Source organism: Ips typographus, linkage group LG9, assembly GCF_016097725.1.
Source record: "Ips typographus isolate SLU linkage group LG9, UJ_Ityp_2.0, whole genome shotgun sequence".
Lineage (NCBI taxonomy): Eukaryota > Metazoa > Arthropoda > Insecta > Coleoptera > Curculionidae > Ips > Ips typographus.
The window spans coordinates 7,168,161-7,190,710 of NC_138430.1; the positions used below are offsets into that span (position 1 = coordinate 7,168,161).

The 22,550-nt window shown below is 34.2% G+C and overlaps 1 protein-coding gene and 2 long non-coding RNA genes across 13 annotated transcripts in view; 1 reads left to right on the forward strand and 2 right to left on the reverse strand.

Moving 5' to 3' along the window:
• The window catches only part of LOC145734251 (uncharacterized), a 27,959-nt gene extending 18,919 nt beyond the window's left edge, over positions 1 to 9,040 (forward strand). For 7 of the 10 annotated variants that reach the window (XR_014179390.1, XR_014179392.1, XR_014179385.1 and 4 more), the window contains 4 exons: positions 6,049 to 6,220; positions 6,274 to 7,024; positions 7,092 to 7,217; positions 7,266 to 9,040. This is a non-coding gene — a long non-coding RNA (uncharacterized LOC145734251). Of the gene's footprint in view, positions 1 to 6,035; positions 6,221 to 6,273; positions 7,025 to 7,076; positions 7,218 to 7,265 lie in introns of all 10 variants that reach the window. The other 3 variants (XR_014179384.1, XR_014179387.1, XR_014179388.1) reach the window with 3 other exon arrangements.
• Positions 9,041 to 9,175: 135 nt separating this feature from the next.
• On the reverse strand, positions 9,176 to 12,222 carry LOC145734254 (uncharacterized). Of its 2 annotated transcripts, none has more exons than XR_014179396.1 (3): positions 11,219 to 12,222; positions 10,047 to 11,147; positions 9,176 to 9,993 (listed from the first exon to the last, which is right to left on the reverse strand). It is a non-coding gene; the product is annotated as an uncharacterized LOC145734254 (long non-coding RNA). The 2 variants fall into 2 exon arrangements; XR_014179395.1 differs by having other exon boundaries at positions 10,047 to 10,877; positions 10,930 to 12,222.
• A 43-nt stretch (positions 12,223 to 12,265) lies between these two features.
• Positions 12,266 to 22,327, reverse strand: Diap2 (Death-associated inhibitor of apoptosis 2). The gene is made up of 3 exons (XM_081987486.1): positions 21,335 to 22,327; positions 21,107 to 21,285; positions 12,266 to 12,908 (listed from the first exon to the last, which is right to left on the reverse strand). Exons 1-3 carry the CDS (start codon positions 22,098 to 22,100, stop codon positions 12,297 to 12,299), a joined length of 1,557 nt encoding a protein of 518 aa, XP_081843612.1. The 5' UTR covers positions 22,101 to 22,327; the 3' UTR covers positions 12,266 to 12,296.
• Between the last annotated feature and the right edge of the window lie 223 nt (positions 22,328 to 22,550).

Below are 22,550 nucleotides of genomic sequence, written 5' to 3' on the forward strand. Positions count from 1 at the left end.
CAAGCCCATATCACATAATAATGTCCTTCTAAACTGCCTTCACCCAGATTGAAAAACTCATGCTTTATTATTAGCATCGGTACCTGGGTACTGTCATGAGCCGATCGTTAAGCGATTAAAAATTCAACGCGGTGGCCTTTACTTTCTTTTTGTCAATAATAATTATTGTGTTTTACGCTCATTACGTCAATTCCACCTTACTTTGGAATTCCATGATTAATTTATTCCACTGCACAAAGAACCTGCACTTTGGTTTCTTTTGTATCCAGTACCAGACGTTCTCTGGTGGCAGTAAACTTTAATAGACAGTTTTTTTTTATAGCCCATTGTTGTACCAACTTTCAGCAATATGATGGTAGTTTCACCATCTGCAATAAAAATTATGGTTACTTCACTTAATAGAGTAAACGGAATTTGTGTACTTGGTACTAGAGGATTAGTAGCTATTGTTGTTATTAATTGGTGGAATTGTATTGGCATTTGCCACAACACAGCAGACACGTGGCTGATTTTTTCAGTCAAGTGACATTGTTATGAAAGTGTTATTGATTATAAGCTGATTAAAACCAAACCGAAATTCAAACAGAATTGTAATGATGTCACAAATGAGCGGGGTTGTCAGGTTTATGCAGCTGAAATTTTTGATGTCTGGCCACCAGATGTCATTGCTCTGTTTCTGTTAGCTTTTACAGGTCTTTTAGTCTACAAGCCTTTGGCACTTTTAAAAAATATCTTGAATTTCCAAAATGATTTTACAAGTGAATTTTGCTAATTTTTGCAGCAGTAACATCAACCTAATTTTTGTAATAGTTTTGTGTACCAAATTCGATATTAAAATTGTAAAGGACACCTAGACCAGTATAATTTTCCATTTTTTCCTAAATGGTCAAAGAAATTGTCCATCAAAGTGTGTAACTTAACTTTTTGATTTCCAAATATAAATATAATATTCACTCTTCTCTTCGGTTAATCCATCCATCAAAAAATAAGTTGAAATAGTTTTAAACTCGATTTTTCAGTCTTAAAGCACTAAACACAGTCTGAATTTCTCAGACATACTCCAATTTTTTGCACCGATGAGAGAAGAGACAAACTAGGCTTTTAGGCCTGATAAGTCAAAAACTTTGTTGAAGATCCTGAAGAGCCTTAAAACTCGATTTTTCAAGCACTAAAAACAACTTGATGCACTAAAAACAATCTAGATTTTTAAGAAATGCTCGAATTTTTAACACTGAAATGTCTATTAGTCAAAATAATAGTGACAAAGCTTATGTTTTTTAAGTCTGCTATGACAAAAACTTGGAGAAGATAACTTGAAAACTCGATTTTCCAAGCCGCAAGCAGTTTTAAAGCCCTAAAAATAGTTCAGAGTACTAAGAAAATGAAAAGCAAAGTAAAGAAACTTGAAAACTTACGTCTTCAAGGCAATTTTCATGAATCTAATGTCAATATCCTGTATTTAAGACTAAAATATAGTTTGGAAGACTAAAATATTGAAATGTGTTTTCAAATTATGAAAACTTACTTCAAATTCAAATTTTAAGCTTCTGATGTCACTTTTCATTGGTTTAGAGTCATTTTTTGCTGTTTAAGTCAATTTTGTTGGTTTAAATGTGTGAATTTATAATCAAACATTCTAGAGAAAGTAGTTTTTCACGTTTACAAGTGTTTTTTCAACTTATCTGAAAACTATGCCAACAAAGACAATTTTTAAGCTTCTCAAGTCAATTTTCACCGTTTCAAAGTAAAAGTAGGTAAATTTTCAGAACTAAAGTCTTTCAATTTGTCTGGAAACTATGAAAACTGGCTACAAAGACATTTTTCAAGCTCTTTAAGTCGATTTTCACGGTGTCCAAGACAATTTTTAAGTTGGGTTGGGTTGGTTTTGGGTCTTTGAACTCAATTATCTCGTAAACGAAATTTTAAATCAGAATTTTATAATTAATTTTTTAAAGAAGAAAAGTAAAAGAAACTGTAATTTTTGAAAAATATCCAGTGACTGAAAATGAAAACCATCTCTCCGTATTTACACCACTGGACACTTTCGACAAACGTCATTAACATCACATAATTAGTATTGATTTCATTGTGGTCTGACAGTTATGACAAGAAACCAATTTTTTAAACTAAATTTTAAAGGAATGTATTTTCCTTAACAAGCATTTTTCAGGAAAATGACATAACGCTTGTCAACTTATTTTTTGACGGGCTATCGAATGATGAATTATTGACATTTAAAACTGGACCACCCTGTATATGATATACAGATACTATACAGATAGGAAAACTGCCAAAAGTTCGTTTTTTTACTACTAGAAATGTACCTTGGATGTACGTACAACATGCAATAAAGTACGTACTTTGTATGGACTATGTTGCTATTTGGGGCACGATCTAAGAATATACGAGACTTTCTATATCTAGGATAACACACAAAAAGTCCTAATATTAAGACTATAGTATTTTGACCTCCGTATAACCATCTCCATTAAATTATTAAACAAATTTAAGTTTAACCGATGCAATCATCTGAAATATAAGTGATCATCGCGAGTACTGTAGTGCTTAAGGACATTTGCGTTGTACACGGCTCGCCTTCATAACTGTAGACCAGACTTTCATTGATATTTAAATAAACGTGTGGGCGTTAAATAACTAATAATGCTTTTATTGTCGTTTTAATGCAATTACTTCAATCGAGAGTTTTGAAATGCGCAAAAATAACGTTACTTAGAGTCCTTCAAGGAAGTACTGTTACGAGAATATATTAAGTGATTTTTTTTTTGTTCTCTCTGTTCGATTTATAGTGATTTAATGAGTCTGAGATGTGAAGGAAGAAGAAATATTGAACGGTTGTACCACTCTTTAGGTAGTGAAGTATCCAGTTGAACGCACCTGGACAAAGACTGTCCAACTCACCATGAAATTACTCTTTAGCGGACATTTTATATCAAAGAACGACCATGCAGAACATACGTCAATCAGTATGCCCTCCCAAAGATTGAAAAGCGAGATTACACCGCAAATCGTGTTAATAACAAAATAAACAAAGTGGTGCTCTCGCGTTCTTGAGGCACAAATATTCCCATTCAACTACGATAATTATTCCCAGACCTGGTAGAGCCTACATCCGGTACATTCAGTGCAAGGATGGAACATTGTACGCTAACACATTCCAACCAACCAAAGTTCATTGTTTAGTACCAGAGAGAACGACGATGCCAAATCGTCGTGGTTCTCCCCGACTTAAAGATAACGTGCACAGGAAGTGACTTGGTGTGTGTGAAAATCACGTGCGGTATGTGCACACTTCCTGTTATTCGGATTTGATGACTGATTAGAGGAAATGGAAGTTCAATGTTGTTGATTTATAATAGGTTTACACAATCAAGGTCTATGCATATCAGTAAATCAACTAAAAGTACCATACAACAATTATTATTGAGGTTAGTACTTGCATATTGAAGATCTCACCGCATTCCATTCCGTGTCAAACTCATGACCTGCCTGGTTGGCAACATTGATCGGTACCGTCGGTACTCGTGCACCCAAGTTCTCAGAGCACAGCGTCGTTCCCAAGAATTTCGGATACGAAATTCCTTAAAAGGCAGAAAAGATTCTTGTCGGCTAGTGTGTATACGTGGGAACATCAGATCTGGGATCTTCTTTTTTTTTATGTACGTGTGGGCTGGTTTTAAGGAGTGCGAGAGAGTTTATGTTGAAGGAAATTTTGAACAAAGAAACTAAGTTAATTGATAAGAAATCTAGCCAGAACCAAGTAGAAGTTACTTGCTAAAATAACTCAGGACCAAAATAGTACTCTAGTGATGCCCAAACACGAAAAGTAACAGATCATGAAGATCATAGAAGACAAACCATTGAAAGTTGAAAACACCATTTAAAAAACGAACTTTTGGCAGTTTTCCTATCTGTATAGTATCTGTATATCATATACAGGGTGGTCCAGTTTTAAATGTCAATAATTCACCATTCGATAGCCTATCAAAAAATAAGTTAAGTTAACTTAACTAACCTTATTCTCTACGTCACGGGATATTTCACAGTTTCCAGACAAATTAAAAGACTTTAGTTTTGAAAATTTACTTATTAACCAGTAAATTTACTTTGAAACGATGAAAATTGACTTGAGAGGCTTAAAAATTGTCGTTGTATGCAGTTTTCACGGTTTTCAGACAAATTGAAAGACTTTAGCTTTGACAATTGACTTGGAAACTGTGAAAATTAACTTGAAAGGCTTGAAAACTGTCTTTGTAGTCAGTCGTTATAGTTTTCAGATAAGTTGAAAAACTTTAGTAGTGAAAATTGAAAACTATTTTATCTAGAATTTTTGACTACAAATTCACACATTTCAACCTTGAAAATTGACTTGGACACCAAAAAGTGACTCTGAACCTATAAAAAGTGACATCAAAAGCTTAAAATTTGCATTTGAAGTAAATTCTCATAATTTGTAAATACATTTCAATATTTTAGTCTTAAATGCAGGATATTGACATTAGATTCATGAAAATTGACTTGAAGACTAACTTTTCAAGTTTTTTTACTTTGCTTTTCATTTTCTTATAACTCTGGACTATTTTTAGGGCTTTAAAACTGTGAAACACCCTGTATTACAACACAAGGGTTGTACGACCTACATATACAGTGTGGAACAGCCAAATGGAATAAATTCGATAACGAATAAATGAGAGCGGGTTGGGAAAAACGCATGGACACGTCGATGTGTATTTTTAGATGCGCATTAAAAAAAAAATAATAAAAATATATAGAGTGTGTCATGTGACAGTGGCCGGTACCAACTTTTTTATTTTAAATACCACCCCCTGTATATTATTAGTTTTTTGGATTCTTCAGAAAATTCTAGACATAAATCATGTACAATGTCCTATACCTATCTTCAACTGTTTCGGAAATATTAAGTGTTTTTAGATGTATTACAAAAATTAACATTAAAAAAAGAAAATTATTTTATTTCACAAATTCGCTACATTACACTCAATACTTATTTTCGCGGACATTTTGAACATCTCTTACATTGAAATTAATGTTTTTTTGTTTTTTTTACATTATTTGTGAAATAAAATAATTTTTTTTTTTAATGTTAATTTTTGTAATACATCTGAAAACGCTTAATATTTCCGAAACAGTTGAAGATAGGTATGGGACATTGTATATGAATTATGTCTAGAATTTTCTGAAGAATCCAAAAAACTAATAATATACAGGGGGTTGTATTTAAAATAAGAAAGTTGGTATCAGCCACTGTCACATGACACTCCCTATATATTTTTATTTTTTTTAAAAATGCGCATCTAAAAATACAAATCGACGTGTCCAAGCGTTTTTCCCAACACGCTCTCATTTATTCGTTATCGAATTTATTCCATTTGGCCACACTGTATGTAAATTCCAGCACAGTGATAAGAAAAAGCAACTTTTAGTTTGTTGCTTTTTCTTGATTAATCACTAACCAAGAATTCAAGAACAGTGCTGCCATAAATTACTGCAGACTTATGTTAAAACAGTTATAAATGCCATAGTTGAAGCATAATCAGAGATACTACTAAACATAAATCATTTTCAATCGTGAATTGGTGTGACGTTATTCGGTTTATTTTAAGGAATTATCGTGAAGTGAATTTGAAAATTCATATTTTATTATCAATAATATCAAAAAACTAATATTAACTAAGCTGATAGTACATTATCGGACCTTATGATAATGTATTTAATGATGTTTGACTCAAATAACGCATTTTCAAACAGTGCAGGGTTTCAATTCGAGAACAATGAAATACTTGATGAATTGCTGAACTTTGTATTATTGTTTTAAGTGGGATTGACGTTAATCAGTTATCTACATTAGGCCCAGTACTTTTAGTTCAGAATAACTTTATTCTAAGGATAATATCTATGGAAACCGTGAAATCAGACGCTGTGCTATTGGTCAATTCCGTCATTTCTATAGAAATGAATGTACCGGCCTTTATTCTGACTTGTCATTTTTATTATAGTTGACTTATTTAGATATCAATCAGCTGGGAAAACGACGATCTATAGAGTCTAAAATTCAGCTCAATAACTCATAGAGAAAATCATATACAAATCTCTATGACAAGATTTGCTACTGTAGAGTCTAAAAAGTACTTTGATGATATTCTGATTCATGAATTAATCATAGATAGACCACCTGGTACTGGTAAGAAAAGATTGATGTTCTCCTGCATTATTTTGAATATTTTTGGAGTTTAGAGGTCCACCTACGCCATTGGGTCCATCTCTTCTTATGAAATACGATAACGTGCCTGCGCCTTCGGGTCCGTTCACTGCTAAAGCACATTCCCACACTATGGAGCAAGATCGTGCGGAGGCTGCATAGCCCCGGGGGAATTCCTTCGCCTTCGAGATTTCAATTATGAATCAGACCGCATTTTTTGTCGGTGGATGCGGCCGCCGCATACCGGAAGGCTCGGATTAAAAAAAAAATCCAGCTATTCTTAGATTCTGCACCGGCACCTTTGGACTCTTGATGGAACTTTTTTTCCACCTTCGGAAATTTTAAGTTGTCATCCAATTTTGGACTGGAAGATTAAAAATTCGTGCGCGTCTAAAAGACCGGCATTCCTGCGAACAATTGTCAACTCACCGTCGCCAGATAGGCGCATAGTAAAAAAAAGCAATCATTGATGAAAACGATAAAGCGACAATGGAACAAGTGTCTGTAATGACGACAAAGATGCACAAACATATGACATCGACATGTTGGCGTAAACGTTTAAGAGATAGCCTATCTTTGTCGGAACATCAAAGGCAATGGGATAGTTGGGCATTTATTGCCAACATAAAGGCGGATTGTGGGTGGTAATAGTTTATAGCGCCAACTTTTAACTTTTTCTGCGTCTCTTCCGGTTGTTCCACGTTCAGTTCAAAGGTGTAGCTATACGTCGTGTGCAATAAATATGCAGATATGTAGGCTAGACTCGTAAATTCTGTATTAAGCGAGGTGAGCACCATGAATATTCAAATCCTTTAATGTACGTTGTTAATCATAACAGACTCTGTTATTACAGTGGCTGTAATGACGTTACCAGGCTCTAGTTCTAATGAATTTTACCTAAATTAATCCAATACTGAATGGTCAAGAAAAACTGGTTTCAGACCACACAAAATGATGTCATTCAGGCCAACCCGAATAAGTAAGTTGGAATAAAATACCATAAATTAACTGAACTGTTAATTTCTAGTGGAGCAGCGTCATTCCAGCTTAAGGAATTCTGCTGCCACTTAACTGACACCATAACTATCTGGTAGACTTTTGAAAGCTCAGCTAAATCAGAGCAAAATTCCAATCATTCCTCTCGACCAGCACATTCCAAAGGAAAGTTGTCGAAGAGTGTGTAGAAGATATTGCTGACCATTCTTCTAATCCCTTTGCGGCTATACAAAAGTACGTATATAAATTACGGTTTTGATATTAAGAAATCGAATCTGAAAAGAACTGGTTTAAGTACGTGAGTCGAGGCTTTTCAAATCGTTAATTATTAAGACCTAATGTAAGGCAAGACCACACAGGATTAGGGAAGGGGTCCATATATTTTATGTAGGGTTGGTGGGGCTGTTAAATTTTCATATGGCAACTGGTTATATGGTGAATTTTGCACTAGAATATAACGGTGTAAAGTTGGCCAAAATGAATACCACTTAAAATTTAATCTTATCAAGGTAATTTAGTGATTAAAATAATGCACAGAGATTAATAATAAAATAATTAGGTTCAAGGAGAGATTTGCCAAAAACTTGGAAACCAACAAAATATTGTAAAACTTTTAAAATGTTCTAGAGCCATAAATAGTATATTTCATTACCAGTACAGAAATGAGGATTTTTCCGTGCGCGAAAGAACGGAAAATCCATTTCTGGACGAGTAATGAACGATATTTTTTATTATACTTAGGTACCTGAAATCAACATAAACAAAAAATATCGCAAAAAATTATTAAGAAAATCGGGAATATTTATTTTTATTTTTAAAACAGTAAAAATGTAAGTACATACAACTCAAATTAACAAAAAAAATACAAGTAGGTAAGAAAATTAATTTTGGACAGAACCGTTATTATTAATAGTAATATTTATTGTACAATTCGTATTATTGTTGAAGCTCAATCCCTTTTGCATTTCTTTTTGTTGAACTAAAGACTCTGCTAAAGATGTTGAAGCGGAGTGTTCGTGTGTGCTTTGGTTCTCTTGATTGACTGTTACAGATGTTGTAGTTTCCAAGTTACAAGGGCTAAACAACTTCCGTGATACTTCAATTTTTCTTTGTATGGACTCTTCTATATATCCTTCTGCTACATTGGAAGAAAGCCATCCTTCGTGTCTTTTCAAAGTGAGCAAATCACCGCCGTTTTCCACCAACATGGTTGTCGAAGAGCGCCTTAGCCCATGTCCGGTATATTCTTCGGGATTTTTTAGTTTTAGGTATTTTGCAACAAGTTTTGGAATACCACTGATAGTATGGCACCCAACATGTTGAGCGTAACATCTTTGGTTTCGGTATGCAACAAATAATCTTCTACTCTACATAGGTATGTCTAGGGCGGAGATCTGCGTATTTACGGTAAATTGTACAGGGATCGAATTTGCAATTTTTATTGGTAATGGTAAAACTTCTTGACCTGTGAGTTTTTCCATCTCGTAAGAACACGACAAGGAAACGCCCATTATCTTCCACATCATCTAAACTCAAACGTATTAAATCATCTCTGCGGCATGCACCGAAGATGCCAAACACTAAAATTACTTTTGCTAGTAGATATTCTCCATCTGAAGCTTCACATAAAAATTTGGTTACTTGTTCTGCTGTAAGAATCTTGGATTTCTTTGGTATATATCCTACAGCTTGTCGTTTCAAAAAAGCAATCGTTTTTGGATATTGATGATGAGTATTTTCTTTTATTGCCAAACAACTCTTTAACATAGAGAATCGACTCCATAAAGTGGAGGATTTCATAGTGTTGGCTTTTTCAGAAAAATATACTAAAAGAATATCGTCACTCACAATTTTGATTCGTTTCTGAGTCCGCCATTCGGTAAAACTGTTATATTCTTGTTCATATCTCAACCTGGATTTCACTGGTAATAAATCTGCACTCACTTGCACAAACGATCTGCCGCTCGTTGTAAGATATTTTCGGGAATATCCCGATTTTCTTCACAATCTGAATTCATTTTTGCAAAATGTAGTGAATACATAAATACTTAATTTTCACTGACAGAAAATAAAATTTGTCATTAATAAATAAATCGTTGCTATAGACACATTACTCGTTTCTTTTTTTTCTTCGCGTTGCCATAGGATATCTAGTATCATGGATATCTATGTTTATTATTAAGCGCACGGAAAGAGGGATCGGGAAAAAATTTCCGTGCGCTGTTCCGAAAATGTCATATTTACTGTATTTTATAAACAGTTGAAAATGTAGTATTTTCTGTTAAGTATAATAAAAACACCATTCCAATATCAAAAATGTTTTCTGCATTTATATCCTTTTTGGCTTATGTAAAAAGCTATTTGGGTGTGTGACTAATAATCCCTGTTTACTATTCATTCAATTGTTTGAGATTTAAATTCTTATTTAAAAACAATTAACATTTATCCACATACTTTATACTTTGCCACTATTATCTCTAAATAGCATGCTTAATTCTATTTACTCATTAAAAATAACTAGGTATATAATAATACTAATATAAGGTCAACTAAAAATTTTTCCCAGGATATAATACAAAACAAATTATGTAAATCTGAAGGTGGATAATCGTGAATAATTAGTGTTGGAAGTCAATTCATTCCCAGGCGCAGTATTCTTATTACTATTCTTCATTTGGTTGGTAATGGTAATGAAGGTACCAATTTGTTACCTATTGAACTCCCTGGCTTCCGCGTTGATTTAGTATTCCTGTCTATGCCTATTTGCCTTCAAGTCAATCAGGAGTCTATATGTTTTTCAATAATTACTTACCTATTAAGCCGGTGTATAGATCTTTGTTGTTAAGCACACTGCATGACGTGGTTTATTGATTGCTTTAGCTAACTCCTGCTTTACAGATATACCAATAAGTATGTGGAATTAATGTAACGACTCCTCTAGGTGTTTGAATGATACCCTTCTACAAAAAACGTAATGTACCATAAAAATTATGCACCTGGGATTTTATTAACAAGTTCTGGCAAGTCAACTGGACTATCCCTCCCCTTATTACAGTTGAATGTCAGGGAATAATCCTCCCTTTTCTTGGGCGACCCATTTTCACGTGTATGCCCTATTATGAGGATTTAACGGCATATCTGCCCCCTTATCGTGTTCGGTGTTGGCACTAAAGAAAACCCAAATAGCATAATAAAAGAATAATTACTATCAAGGTCGCATAATTTCAGGGCAGGAACCATATAGTTTCGAGTGGCTTTAATTCGGGGGCTGCTTTAAGTTATGCAGTTTTGAAGTAGGGGCTTTTAGAACTTATATTCATACGAGAGAGAGGCAAATGTTCGTTAGTTTAGATTTATTTGATGCAATAATTACTAATGACTGTTTAACCTGATTCGTTAAAATATTTACGTTCCTATAGTTAGTTTCCTGTTCCTATAGTCTATTTTTGAATTTTGTGGTAAACTGGAGACGGAAATACCGAGTTGAAGACCGATAAAAGCTTTATACTGGTTTCTTCCCATTTCCTTGGTCTGACTGGCTATTTATAGGTAGTAATATCACGTTATTAAATAATAATTTAGGTCGATGTAAATTAATTACACATTAGATATGCAGCTACTGGGCAAATTAATTGTCTATATCCTAAAAATGTATGTTTTTATCTTTCAAATCAAATTTCTTTCTCATATCTTACAGATAGGAAAATCTTGATTCTTCTCTCTTCTACTTTATGGACATTATGTTGGGTAATGTACTAAAGGTCTTAATGAGACTTTTAATCTAAATTATCAACATATATCTGTATTTTTATTATGTGGCAGCATTTCCAGACTACACTATTTAAAATCGTATTTATAGGGCTTGTTGCTGTGAACTTCTTGCACTTTGGAAGACATTCTTGGCATCCTAAACCTAAGAGTATTTCAGTCTAGACGGCACTAAAAAGTGTGCGTGTTCACTAACTTTATTTTCTTTCCACCTACCTAAAATGCAATTTAAACGATACTTGCAGTATGATTAAACCATCATATCTGTTGTGCATATGACCAACTGTCAAATTACGTCACCTCAGCTCCAGCAGTCTGACACACTTATAAATATTTCTACATATAACTCAAATAGTCCACACCTGTTTAGAAAATGATAAATAAAAAAAAACACGCTAATAATCATCTATATCAGTGATTTATACTGCCATCTGTGTCATGTAAATCCATTTAAAAATGCAAACAATATTAAGTTGTTTGTAAAACCCTTTATATAATGACACAGACTTGTTATCACTTAAAAATGGAAAACAGGTCATTTATCCGAAAGATAAGGCTCTGAGATTGATAGGATCTTTAAAGCAAGATAAAATTTAATCTAGAAATTAATAATACTCTCTAGTGATAGTTCATTGGTATTAAAATGTTAATATGCCTCAGCACTAAAACTGCAGGAATTTCAATATCGTCTTAAATTCCTCAATAAAATTTCATTTAGCGTCCATAACATTTTCGGCCCTTTTATTGCCATCAGATATAATACGTACAGTCAACCGAATTAGCTCTATATTATTTTTAGATCGAGGCCAATCCCATTCAACGATTGAGCTGGTGTATTTCAGATCATACGCTAAATATAGTATAGGTCAACGCATTCTGAGTATTTTAAAGCAGTCAGCGCCACTGTCTGCAAAAAACTGCGTCGCCGTATCCGTTATATTTAGAGATGTCTGCACTGTATAGCTTGTTTTATTATGACTAAGCCCGGAGATTTGGATGCTGCGACTTACAAAAGGCCTTGTGTTGCGTATTTTGCTTAAGAGTCGTAAATACAGGATGCAACGGGAGATTTAGTAGCGAAATGCGTTCGAGGAAGACCTCGTGCGTCACTAATTAAGCATTCTTCTTTAACATGTCCGCTATGTTTGTTTTAATCTTACTATATGTAAGCCATTAATTTATATTTCCTGCTTGATTAGGTTTAGACAGGATGAGGCAGCTTGTTGTGCTGCTTCTCTTCTGCAGAAGAGAAACAAAAATCGAAACATTTAATAGACTATATTTCTGAGATAAATTAGGAAAAGAAAGTGCGAACCGTGGCTTTGATTGCTGATCTACAAACAGGACAATCTTCTAGATTCGGTGCGCAATTTACACAGGTGGCTAGATGTCCACAAGGCAAGAAAACAATCCCGACCTCTGCGTCCATGCAGATCTTGCATTGTCTGGCTTCCTTCAATATCCGATTTTCTTCCTCTAATGAAAGAGAGCGCGTCAAACCTTCTACAGGCACTACAGAGCCTTGCGGCTGCCTATCTTCGCTTCTGAGTTGTCTTCGAGGTATGCTCGGTCTCGATTGGTCGCCAGCGTTACTAGCTACGTCAGTCTCTTTGGTAATACGACTAAGAACCGCCGCTACCGCGTCACTTATTTGGTTATTAGTAGAGCTTAAGTCAAAGCCGTCGTCTTCGTCTAATTGCACGTTCAGAGCCGCTTCCACTAAAGCATCAGGCTGAGAGTAACCCTCTCCAGTCAGTTCCAGTTTTTCTTTCATGGCCCTGCGGACCCTTTGAACGTCGATCCCTATTTGCAACGCGGTGAGAGCAACATCCCCATTTAAGTGGGCTCGAAGTTCCTCGTCCGATACAGGTCGTCTCTTCTTCACTGGTTTGGCGTTGTTGATTTGCTGCAACAAATAATAATTTGAATTTAAATAAGTGTTAAAGAGACCAATCAGCTGCTTAAAGTCGCCAGGAAATTGGTACAATGAGCGATGACGTTAATCGTACAGTGGTGACGTTATATGCAACATAAAATTGATTGTAATTACCACTGCTTGATCAAAAAAGCAGACATTACCTATATAGAGCAAACAGTGCTCCTAAAACTATTTGTTTCCTAAGTTTGCACTAGGGAATAGTAAAATCTTCTACAGGGTGGTCGAGTTTTAAGTGTCAATAATTCACCATTTGATAGCTAATCAAAAAATAAGTTGACATGCATTATGTCATTTTTCTGAAAAAAGTTTCCTAAGGAAGATACAGTCCTCCAAATTTCAACTTAAAAAATCGTTTTATAGTTTAAAACTGAACATCCAAGACTTGTGAAAGTCCAAATTTGTACTGAATAGTCTAAAAACTTTTTTACTACTAGGAATGGTCTTATGATTCGCTTTCTCAGACTGCCATCCTGGTTGAGTGTCTGAAACTGGCATTCAAGAACTAAAAAAAGTCCGGAAATCAAGACAAAGATTGTATTGTGCATGAAACTCATTTTTTACTACTAAAAATACTATAAAAGTTGAGTTTTAATGCTAGAACTGACTTTACTAGGACTAAAGAGAGTCCAAAAGTATATTTTCAAGACTTTAATTGGTGTACAACTCAATTTTCTGGACTGGACAACAAGTCTAGTAAGTAAATTAAATTTTCGGACTATTTTATTTCTAAAAATTAGTTCTCAAGACTATTATTGTAGCATTTGGTACTAAATTTTTTTACTTTTATTACTGAAGAAACTTGACTTTTGGAAATAGTCTTAAACTCGATTTTTCAGTCTTAAAAAGCACTAAAAACAGTCTGAATTTCTTAGAGATGCTACAATTTATTGCACCTATGAGTGTAGAAGTCAATTTAATAGTGAAGAAGCTTGAAATAACATTTTCAAGACTATGGTTAGTGGACAAACTGGCTTTTAGGCCTGATAAGTCAAAAACTTTGTAAAGATAGTCTTGAAACTCGATTTGAGGCACTGAAAACAGCCTTAAAACACTAAAAATAGTCTAGTTTATTAAGAAATACCCGAATTTTTAGCACTGAGGTGTCTAGAAGTCGATTTAATAGTGACAAAGCTTCGAATGCCATTTTAAGTCTATGAAGAATGTAAAAATTGTTTTTTAAGTTTGCTATGTCAATAACTTGGTGAAGATAGTCTTGAAACTCGATTTTCCAAGCTGAAAGCAGTTTTGAAGCACTAAAAATAGTCCAGAATTCGAAGAAAATTAAAAGCAAAGTAAAAAGCACGAAAAGTTAGTTTTCAAGACAATTTTCATGAATCTAATGTTAATGTCCTGCATCTAAGACTATTTTCAAGACTAAAATATTGAAATTTGTCTTCAAATGCAAATTTTAAGCTTCTGATGTCACTTTTCATTAGTTCAGTCACATTTTGGGGTTCAAGTCAATTTTTAAGGTTTAATGTATGAATTTGTTGTAACAAATTCTTGAAAAAATAGTTTTTATGTCTACAAGTCCATTTTCAGTATTAAAGTCTCTCGATTTGCATGAAAACTGGTTACAAACACAATTTTTAAGCTTCTGAAATTTTTATCTTTTCTAATTCAATTTTCAAAACTAAAGTCTTTTAGTTTGTCTGGAAACTATGAAAACTGGCTATAATAATATTTTTTAAACTTCTTAAGTGAATTTTCCGTTTCCAAGACAATTTTTAAGTTGGGTTGGGTTAGTTTTGGGTCTTTGACCGTAATAACGTGTAATAAAGTGCTTGTTCCAAATTTGATCAGTATTGCTCCAACGGTCTGACACTTATGACAAAAAAAAACGATTTTTTAAACAGAAATTTGAAGGACTGTATTTTCCTTAGGAAGCACTTTTCAGGAAAATGGCATAATGAATGTCAACTTATTTTTTAATTGGCTATGGACATTTAAAACTGGACCACCCTGTATAATTGATCTTGTTAGTGAAGTTAAATCTGCAGGAAGTACGTTAACGGTAAATACAGCTGATTTACTATCAGACACATTCATATTCAAATGTGAATAGTTGAGTTTCTAATGGAGAAGGGCAGATCAGATATAATTTACGGAATGTCGTCGACTACTTCGATTAAATTAATTGGTTTTATTAGAAAGAAATTTAACAAGCGGTTTATATCGACCCAACTGACCCGACACGACATACGGAAGTAAGTTAATTTATGTCGTCGGTCTGCCGGAATACTGCTATCTTGAACAGCTACAACGTGGCAGGAAGAGTTCGCAAAGATCGCCACGGCTGATGAATTAAATCCTCGGGTCATGATACTCTGAGGTATTAAATCTCTAATAATCGAGAAACTTTACCGTTTTATTTCTTCTCCCGTTGACAAAATATTCAGTTCAACCAGTAATCTACATCTTAACGACCAACGTTGCGTACATTATATTCATTCCTTTAATGAGGGAATCTTGATTATAACCGCATTCAGGGATGCAGTAGTAGTAGTAGTATATTAAACCACAACCACGAACAGGAATTCCGTTGTGCCGCAATTATTAGCATAAATTAAACTTTTTGCAATCCAAAAGTCATTTGCGTACGGATCTGTGCGGTGCCGCCAGGAAATAACTTCCCCGTTGCCAAATGGTCACTTCCCGTGTAAAGACCGTGTTGTTGATGGAAATTCAACGTTCAGTGTTCGCAATGTTGAAAAAGTGAAGAATTTCCTGTACCGTTATTCATAAAACGCTTCTTCCTTATTTTAAACATGATATGCAGAAAATGTAGTTTAGGATCATTACTTTCTTATCAATAACTTTTAATAGGAAACGCTTTGTAGGAATAGTGCAATATTATGTAATTGACAGATTTAAGTTAAAAGTGGTGAGATTTTGTTTTTTTGTTTATCAACTCCAATCTTCTGACGACTATAGGGCTTGATAAGGAGCAGCCCCAATTGAATAATACGGCTGTTCCTAGATTTGGGAACGCCATTTGCACGAATGGCAAAACCTTTGAATTACATTATTACGTCATGCCATTTTACTTTGATTTTTGCTAAAACGACAAAGCTTCCCACACGATAATATTGTTACGATTTTCCCGTGGGTTTACACAAAGTCAATTTAACTCAACAATTAATAAATTTATTTACACTTCAAAACTCCGTACAATAATTAATTCAGCTACTAAAAACACTACTACAATTCCACAATTATTCCACTATTTAAACTTTACCGCGTTCCCAAATTCACTACTACACTACTACTCCGTCGTCGACACCGCTTCTTTTATATTCTTCTATTAAAACGCTTCGCGATTTGCCTCGAATATCAAAGATTCTTCCAGGTGTGGCGCTTCCTAACTGTGGCCTACTTTAACACGCGCCCGGCCAGATATTGCGGCGAATCGGTTTCATCCCGAATCGAGTGCTCGTTCAGAAGTATCGAGCATAGTAGGCCCAAACCGTAACAATATTATCCACACAGATTGAAGAATGTGAGATTAACTAACCAATGGTGATTTTGTCTCAATTTTGACCTTTAGAGCCAATATGAGCACTGATGTTTATTGTTAATATTTAATAATTGTAACATGATTTTTCATTGCAAACTCTAAAAGTAATATAATCTCCAATTAGCTTGGGCATCAATTCTGGAGTTGAAATGACACCTAACGGTGCCGACATTTTTCTTTATAGACTTGAACATTTTGATCCACGTCGATAATAAATCAAAAGTACAGTTTTCGCTAAAACTCTTTGACCAGTGAACGTTTCGCAATTACGAATAATGAGCTGGGAAAACGAAACCGAATGGGAGGTCTACATCACCATCGGAATTTCGTAAAGGCTGCTTTACAGCCTTTCATAAACGTGCCTTAACCGTAGCTGCGGCAGTTAGATAACTCAGTCTAAGCTAACGACCAACGGAACCTACTAAAATATTCGAAATGTCAGTCGAATATTTATACTTTTAATACAGTAATATAGTAAAAGTAGAGTGGCTATCGGTTTAGTGGATCAGACCGCTGGTGGCAGGTTGAAATGTCGATACAGTAGCGGTGTCTTACAATTTCTTGGAGCAGCAAAGCTGCTGACCGAACGGTTTTTTCCTCGACATTGCTCGTTACTTGAAAAAGCAAATAACGCCATATAATACCCACTTGAACATTTCCATTCTCAGAACAGCCTCGATAAGTTGCTATTTTAAGAGCACGTAGCTACAATGTGTCCATCTTTAGAAAAATCATTCCTTTGTCATTCCATATAACCGCATTAGATGTTAAGATAAACGCGATTCCATAGTGGATTGTCCACCAGCTGCGCGAAAAGTCGATAGATTGTAACATTTTTCGGTTATTCAAACTGTAAACCATTGGAAAGTAGAAAGCTGGCGGCGTAACTGAAGATGAATGTGCTAATCGAGGTTTTGTAGGCGAAAGTAGCTCAATGAACTTTGAGAAAATTATAAACCAAGTTTACTTGACACTAAAGTACTCAACACTAAATTTGGTTTATATCCTTCACCATATCCACAAAAATAATGCTCTATTCATAGTTTGTGATGTGGTCAAAAAAAAAGCTGCTTTTTACTATAAAAGTCAATTATGACCAATGATAGGGTGTCCCATAAATACAGGGTGGTCCAAATTGATTGTAGGATACTTGAAAAATACAAAAAATTCTAAATAACCACTTCAAAACATGTAAAACTTCATTTGAGTAACTTTTTTCTTCTGGGAATTAAAAATAAAAAAATGGTTTTAGTGGCTCACCTTTAAGGTGCTCTAACTTTTCGACCACAGTTTATATGACATTTGGGAGTTTATTTTTAATGTACTTTCCACTCTTGAATTCAATCAATTTGAACCACCCTGTATCTGACGTCAAAACAAACAAGTGTTCTCAGGAAAATTTCAACGTAAAAGTATTTACCATTTTCACAACTTTAACAACTAATGATAATAAGTGTGACAACATTGTAAACAACCATACAATGTTTTAGTTATTAATAAAACCATCCATCCTTTTAGCTTGGTAATCAACAACGAGGCGCAAATAAAATCATTCTAATGGTGATTGCATGCATCTGTCGGTTAAATTACGGACTAAAGGTTATCGAAACCATATATTTCTAGGAAATATCAAGTTTAAAAATTAATCCGTCTTTGTTAACTTTGATCGAACTTACTGGCCTTAAACTGACAATTACAATGGGAAAGGCAACCGGTAATCTCAAGAATAATGGTTTTGTTGTGAACGCGGACTAGTTTCAAATTCGTGAGTTAATCTAGGAAAGTGATCAAAGCTTTTGAAACAATATGAGGTAACTCTTCCACCAAATTATGGGGAAAGAAATCTTCAATTTTACGATGTTTCAGTGTACCTAGCAGTTTCAGTTGTCATTAACATTCTATTTTAAGAAAGTAAAACAACGCCTAACCAAAACCTAAATACCTTGAAAAACTACAATCAAAACGTTCTTGGAATTGTTTACTGTTACTCAAAACTGCGATGGTATTCTCGATTTTTCCACTGACAACTGCAATAATAAAAATGCAAGTGGTATAAAAAAATAGGCGCTAAACAGTATGAATCACCGCAAATACTTGCACACGCCGATTGCCTTAATTAGCGTTGCATACGAAATGAATTCGTTTTGTAATTCCCCACAAACCATTTATGTAGGAGTACCGCAGAAATCCTTATTTGACGTAGGCTGTTGTATTGATACCAGGGCGTGTTTCGGCATTGCCCACGCAAAGTGCAACTCTTGTGGTATGAACTCAGTATGGGAAATCCCTATAGCTGCAAGGCCACTGGATTGATAATCCCCTAGTGGTTGATGTTGATAACTTATCAAGAATAACCAGTTTGAAAGGACGCTTTTGTACAACCATGTAATTTGATGTTAATGATCAATGACGATATTTATCTGCAGATGCGTAAGCTAAAAAGAATTCAACTTAATGCAAACGTGTAATATAAATAATACATATTAAATTCATGTAAATAATAATTTATATGTAATTCTTCCGGTGATTCAATGGCGAAAAATCCAGAATATTAATGTAACTAAGCCTTATACAACCTGAAAGGAAATGTCTAAGTGTTTTTTTTTTTTTTTGTAGAGCTGGCGTTGTTTAGTTGTGCGTCTTGTGTTTCAAAACGGATGAATACACAAAGAAAAACGATTTTAGTTGCAATTAAATGCATGATTTCCTGATCTTTGTTTTTCCACTCTTTTATCTCCTGCGCTTGAACATAAACTAGGTTAAGAATACAGAAAAAATCAACAACAAATAGTCCATAACTACTTTCTCAGTCAGGTTGCTAAATATACGCCAATTACGCTATTTTAACACACAATAAAATTGCAACAATCTAAGTCAGTAATTTATTACTCAAATAGACATCTAAGTAATGTCCAGTGTCTCTATTTTAGTCATCAAACGATAAAAAAACGCATTTTGTAAGATCGTATATGAATTATTCAGGAGCATGACGTTATTGCTTGTCAAGTGGTTTTAAAGAAATTGTAGGACAAATCGAAAATCAGTGGGGGTTCTCCACATATACCCAAATTGAAATCATTTCTATTTTTTGCCTTTCAGTCATCAAAACGATTTAATTTACATAGCCAGGGAATGTTGCTGATATGTTAGGAATTGCTGCAGCTACTTAACTGATGTAGATATTTAATTTTGCCTCGCCCAAAAGTAGATCATAGTCTATTTTTACACTCTTATCAACAAAATTACTGCTAACTTTTAGATATTGTAGAATATGATTATTTTTTAATATTTATGAATGCATAGTTGTAATAACTGCCTTAACAGCAACATGTTATGTTTTATTTTACCTTGAGACAGTTAAAAAAAACTGTTCCCTAGATCTACTTTCTAATCTTTTATAATATGTCTCTGTCTAACATTTTTCTGAACAATATAAGGCTTAATTATAGAGAAGATTTGAATAATAATACTGCTTGGATTAAAAGATATTTTAATTAGCAAAAAAACAACTATTTCACTTTTTTTAACTTGAATGAAAATATCCTTCTTCTATCAATTTACGTCAATTATGATGGCATCAGAGTGTTGCCTCTTTTTACCCAATCAGAGCGTAATTGGCTATTGCGCCATCCAGATTTAAATTCATTAGATTTCTATCTGAATACCAAATTCTGCATGGTGACCACTTTTTAGTGGTGAAGAAAGAACAGAATTGTTTCAAACCTCCCTGTATGTTTGTTTAATCTTTGTGTAAGTTTCAGCAGAATTTCCAAATGCTAATCGCATTTTAATCTTGTTCATAAAACTTATGTATTATGTGCTATTATAGATCGCAGTGACAGTGTCCTACTACCAAATATTTCCTACATTATAGTTAATAATAATTCAAATAATAAGGTTAACTGGCACCTTCACCAAATCTAATCAAGCAGCTGTTATTGGCCCAAGAATGAACAATGAACAGATGTAAATTAAATTAACCCAGATAACAAAGGCGAAAAAATATTGTTAGCGTTAATAATAAGATGTTGCAACAACCTCGGAAATTTATGAACATCCTTTTTTGACCTGAACATACTTGATATAATATAATAATTGAGATAATGAGGCCATGGTTGGCTTTTCATTTAAAATTCTATCATGTTTCTCATCAAACTTGCAGACTTACTAATTGGGGTATAAAAACACATCCTGGAAGGATAATGAAAAACTGGTGATAAGTTGTTTTAAACATAAATAATAAGAAGATAAATTAATTGTTAATCTTGTATAATCTTAGAAACAGGAAATTAAATTTTTTCTTGACAGTGACAATTTTTTTCAGTCAAATAGAAAATCAAAAAGATCTTTGAACCCATAAGAATAATAGTCTGGCATTAGTGAAATAAACCTCAAAATAAACCAAACAGCTGTTTCATTTTATTGCACCATACACAAACCAAAGAAAGAATCAATACAAGTTAAAAGCTATAATGCCAATTGAACTTCTATAAATAAATAATTTATCAAGATCAGAGACTGAAGTGGATTAATGGAGCATCCCAATGTAAGTAAAATTATAAACATTTCCTACATATTTGATAATTGCTAAATGCAATCAACACACATTGGTTTAAGTGGTAAAGTGTAATAAAAAAAAGGTACTTACCACATTACTTACACTGCCTGTATCCACAGAGCAGGCAGCAACAAAGTCATGGCCTTTAACTAAATTAATAAAGGAACACTTTGGAAACCATCTAGCATGCTCTGTCCATGGATCATCGTCAGGATCCCAATGCCTTAATCCACCATGGCAATGGAAACATCTAACTTGATCTCCCATACCTAAAATATTTTGTCAGTTACCCTTTTTATGTTTATGCAAAATGTTTACCTTCATAAAAAAATCCTGCTTGTGCCAATATGTCTGGAGTCTGTATCAAATGAGGTGACCAAGAACTATAAGACTTTAATCTTGACTCTACAGTGCCATATTCTGGTCTTGTTGGGCCATTATGCTTTTGAACTCCCAACTTATCTAAATTCCCATCCAGAGAGCTTGGATTGACTAAATTAATATTTTTGAAAGCTGGGTTAGTTGTTGTTGTCCTGTCACTACTATTCTCACTATTTCCTAGTCTAGAATTAATTACAGAGAGCACAAATGGACATTGAGGAAAATGCCTTTTATGTTCAATATCAGGAATATCATTTGGTTCCCATGCCCTCACTACTCCTTTACAAAAAGCACACTTGGTGTTGTCTTCACTTTTCAATGAGTAAAATCCAGCCCTGGCCAAATCTTCAGGTGACACCACTTCAGGTATGGGCCAATTCTCAAATGAGGCTAATCTAACTGCTTCATTTTTATAGTCATAAAATGAGGAAGAAGGAACACTTGTGGGTGGAACTATACAGGCAACATTACCAGAAGCAACTGGGTTTAGAACAAAAGGACACTGAGGGTTTAGTGTCCTGTGACGGGCCATTACTTGGTCTCCATAGTTCCAATTTGAGATCTTGACCCCACAAGAAAAACATTCTACCTCTAGGCCTCTATTTGTAGAGAAAAATCCAGCTTTGGCGATTCTTTGAGGAGTTACTGATGCGTCAGATGGCCAGTTGCTGAAGGTGTTGAGCCGATTTTGTTCTACGTTCATGATAAAGTTGATTTCTGGGGGAAATATGCAGGTTTTGTAGATTGAGCTGAAATTTCACACCTTGGAAATCCCCTATTTAATTAACACATAACGTGACGTACTAAACTTCTAAACACTAAAACACTACTTAATGTTGAGTTAAATTGGCGTAAATCTGTTCAATACAATTTAATTGAGATATGTTTTTTTTTCTGAGGATTTTTTGGTAATTTGTGGAATTTGACGTTTTCTGGAGTACTATTCGTTTTAAAGCAAGATACAGAAATTGAGGCAGTTGTTTAATCTATCACGTGAGATTTTCCTATATTTTACTAATACTGGTCACGTGATTATTGGGCGAAACGTCCAGTTCTGTCAACAAACGAATTAATTTTTTTGTCGATAGCAACTGAAATCAGCTGATTAGTGTTGACATTTCTTCTTTTTTCTGATACAACTGAAAGGTTTTAA

Coding starts and splice junctions, on each gene's coding strand:
- Diap2 (XM_081987486.1), bottom strand. CDS start 22,100: ATGAACGTAGAACAAAATCGGCTCAACACCTTCAGCAACTGGCCATCT. Junction 21,286..21,334: donor AGCAGGATTTTTTTATGAAG/GTAAACATTTTG, acceptor AAAATATTTTAG/GTATGGGAGATCAAGTTAGA. Junction 12,909..21,106: donor CAGGCAGTGTAAGTAATGTG/GTAAGTACCTTT, acceptor TATTTGTTGCAG/CAAATCAACAACGCCAAACC.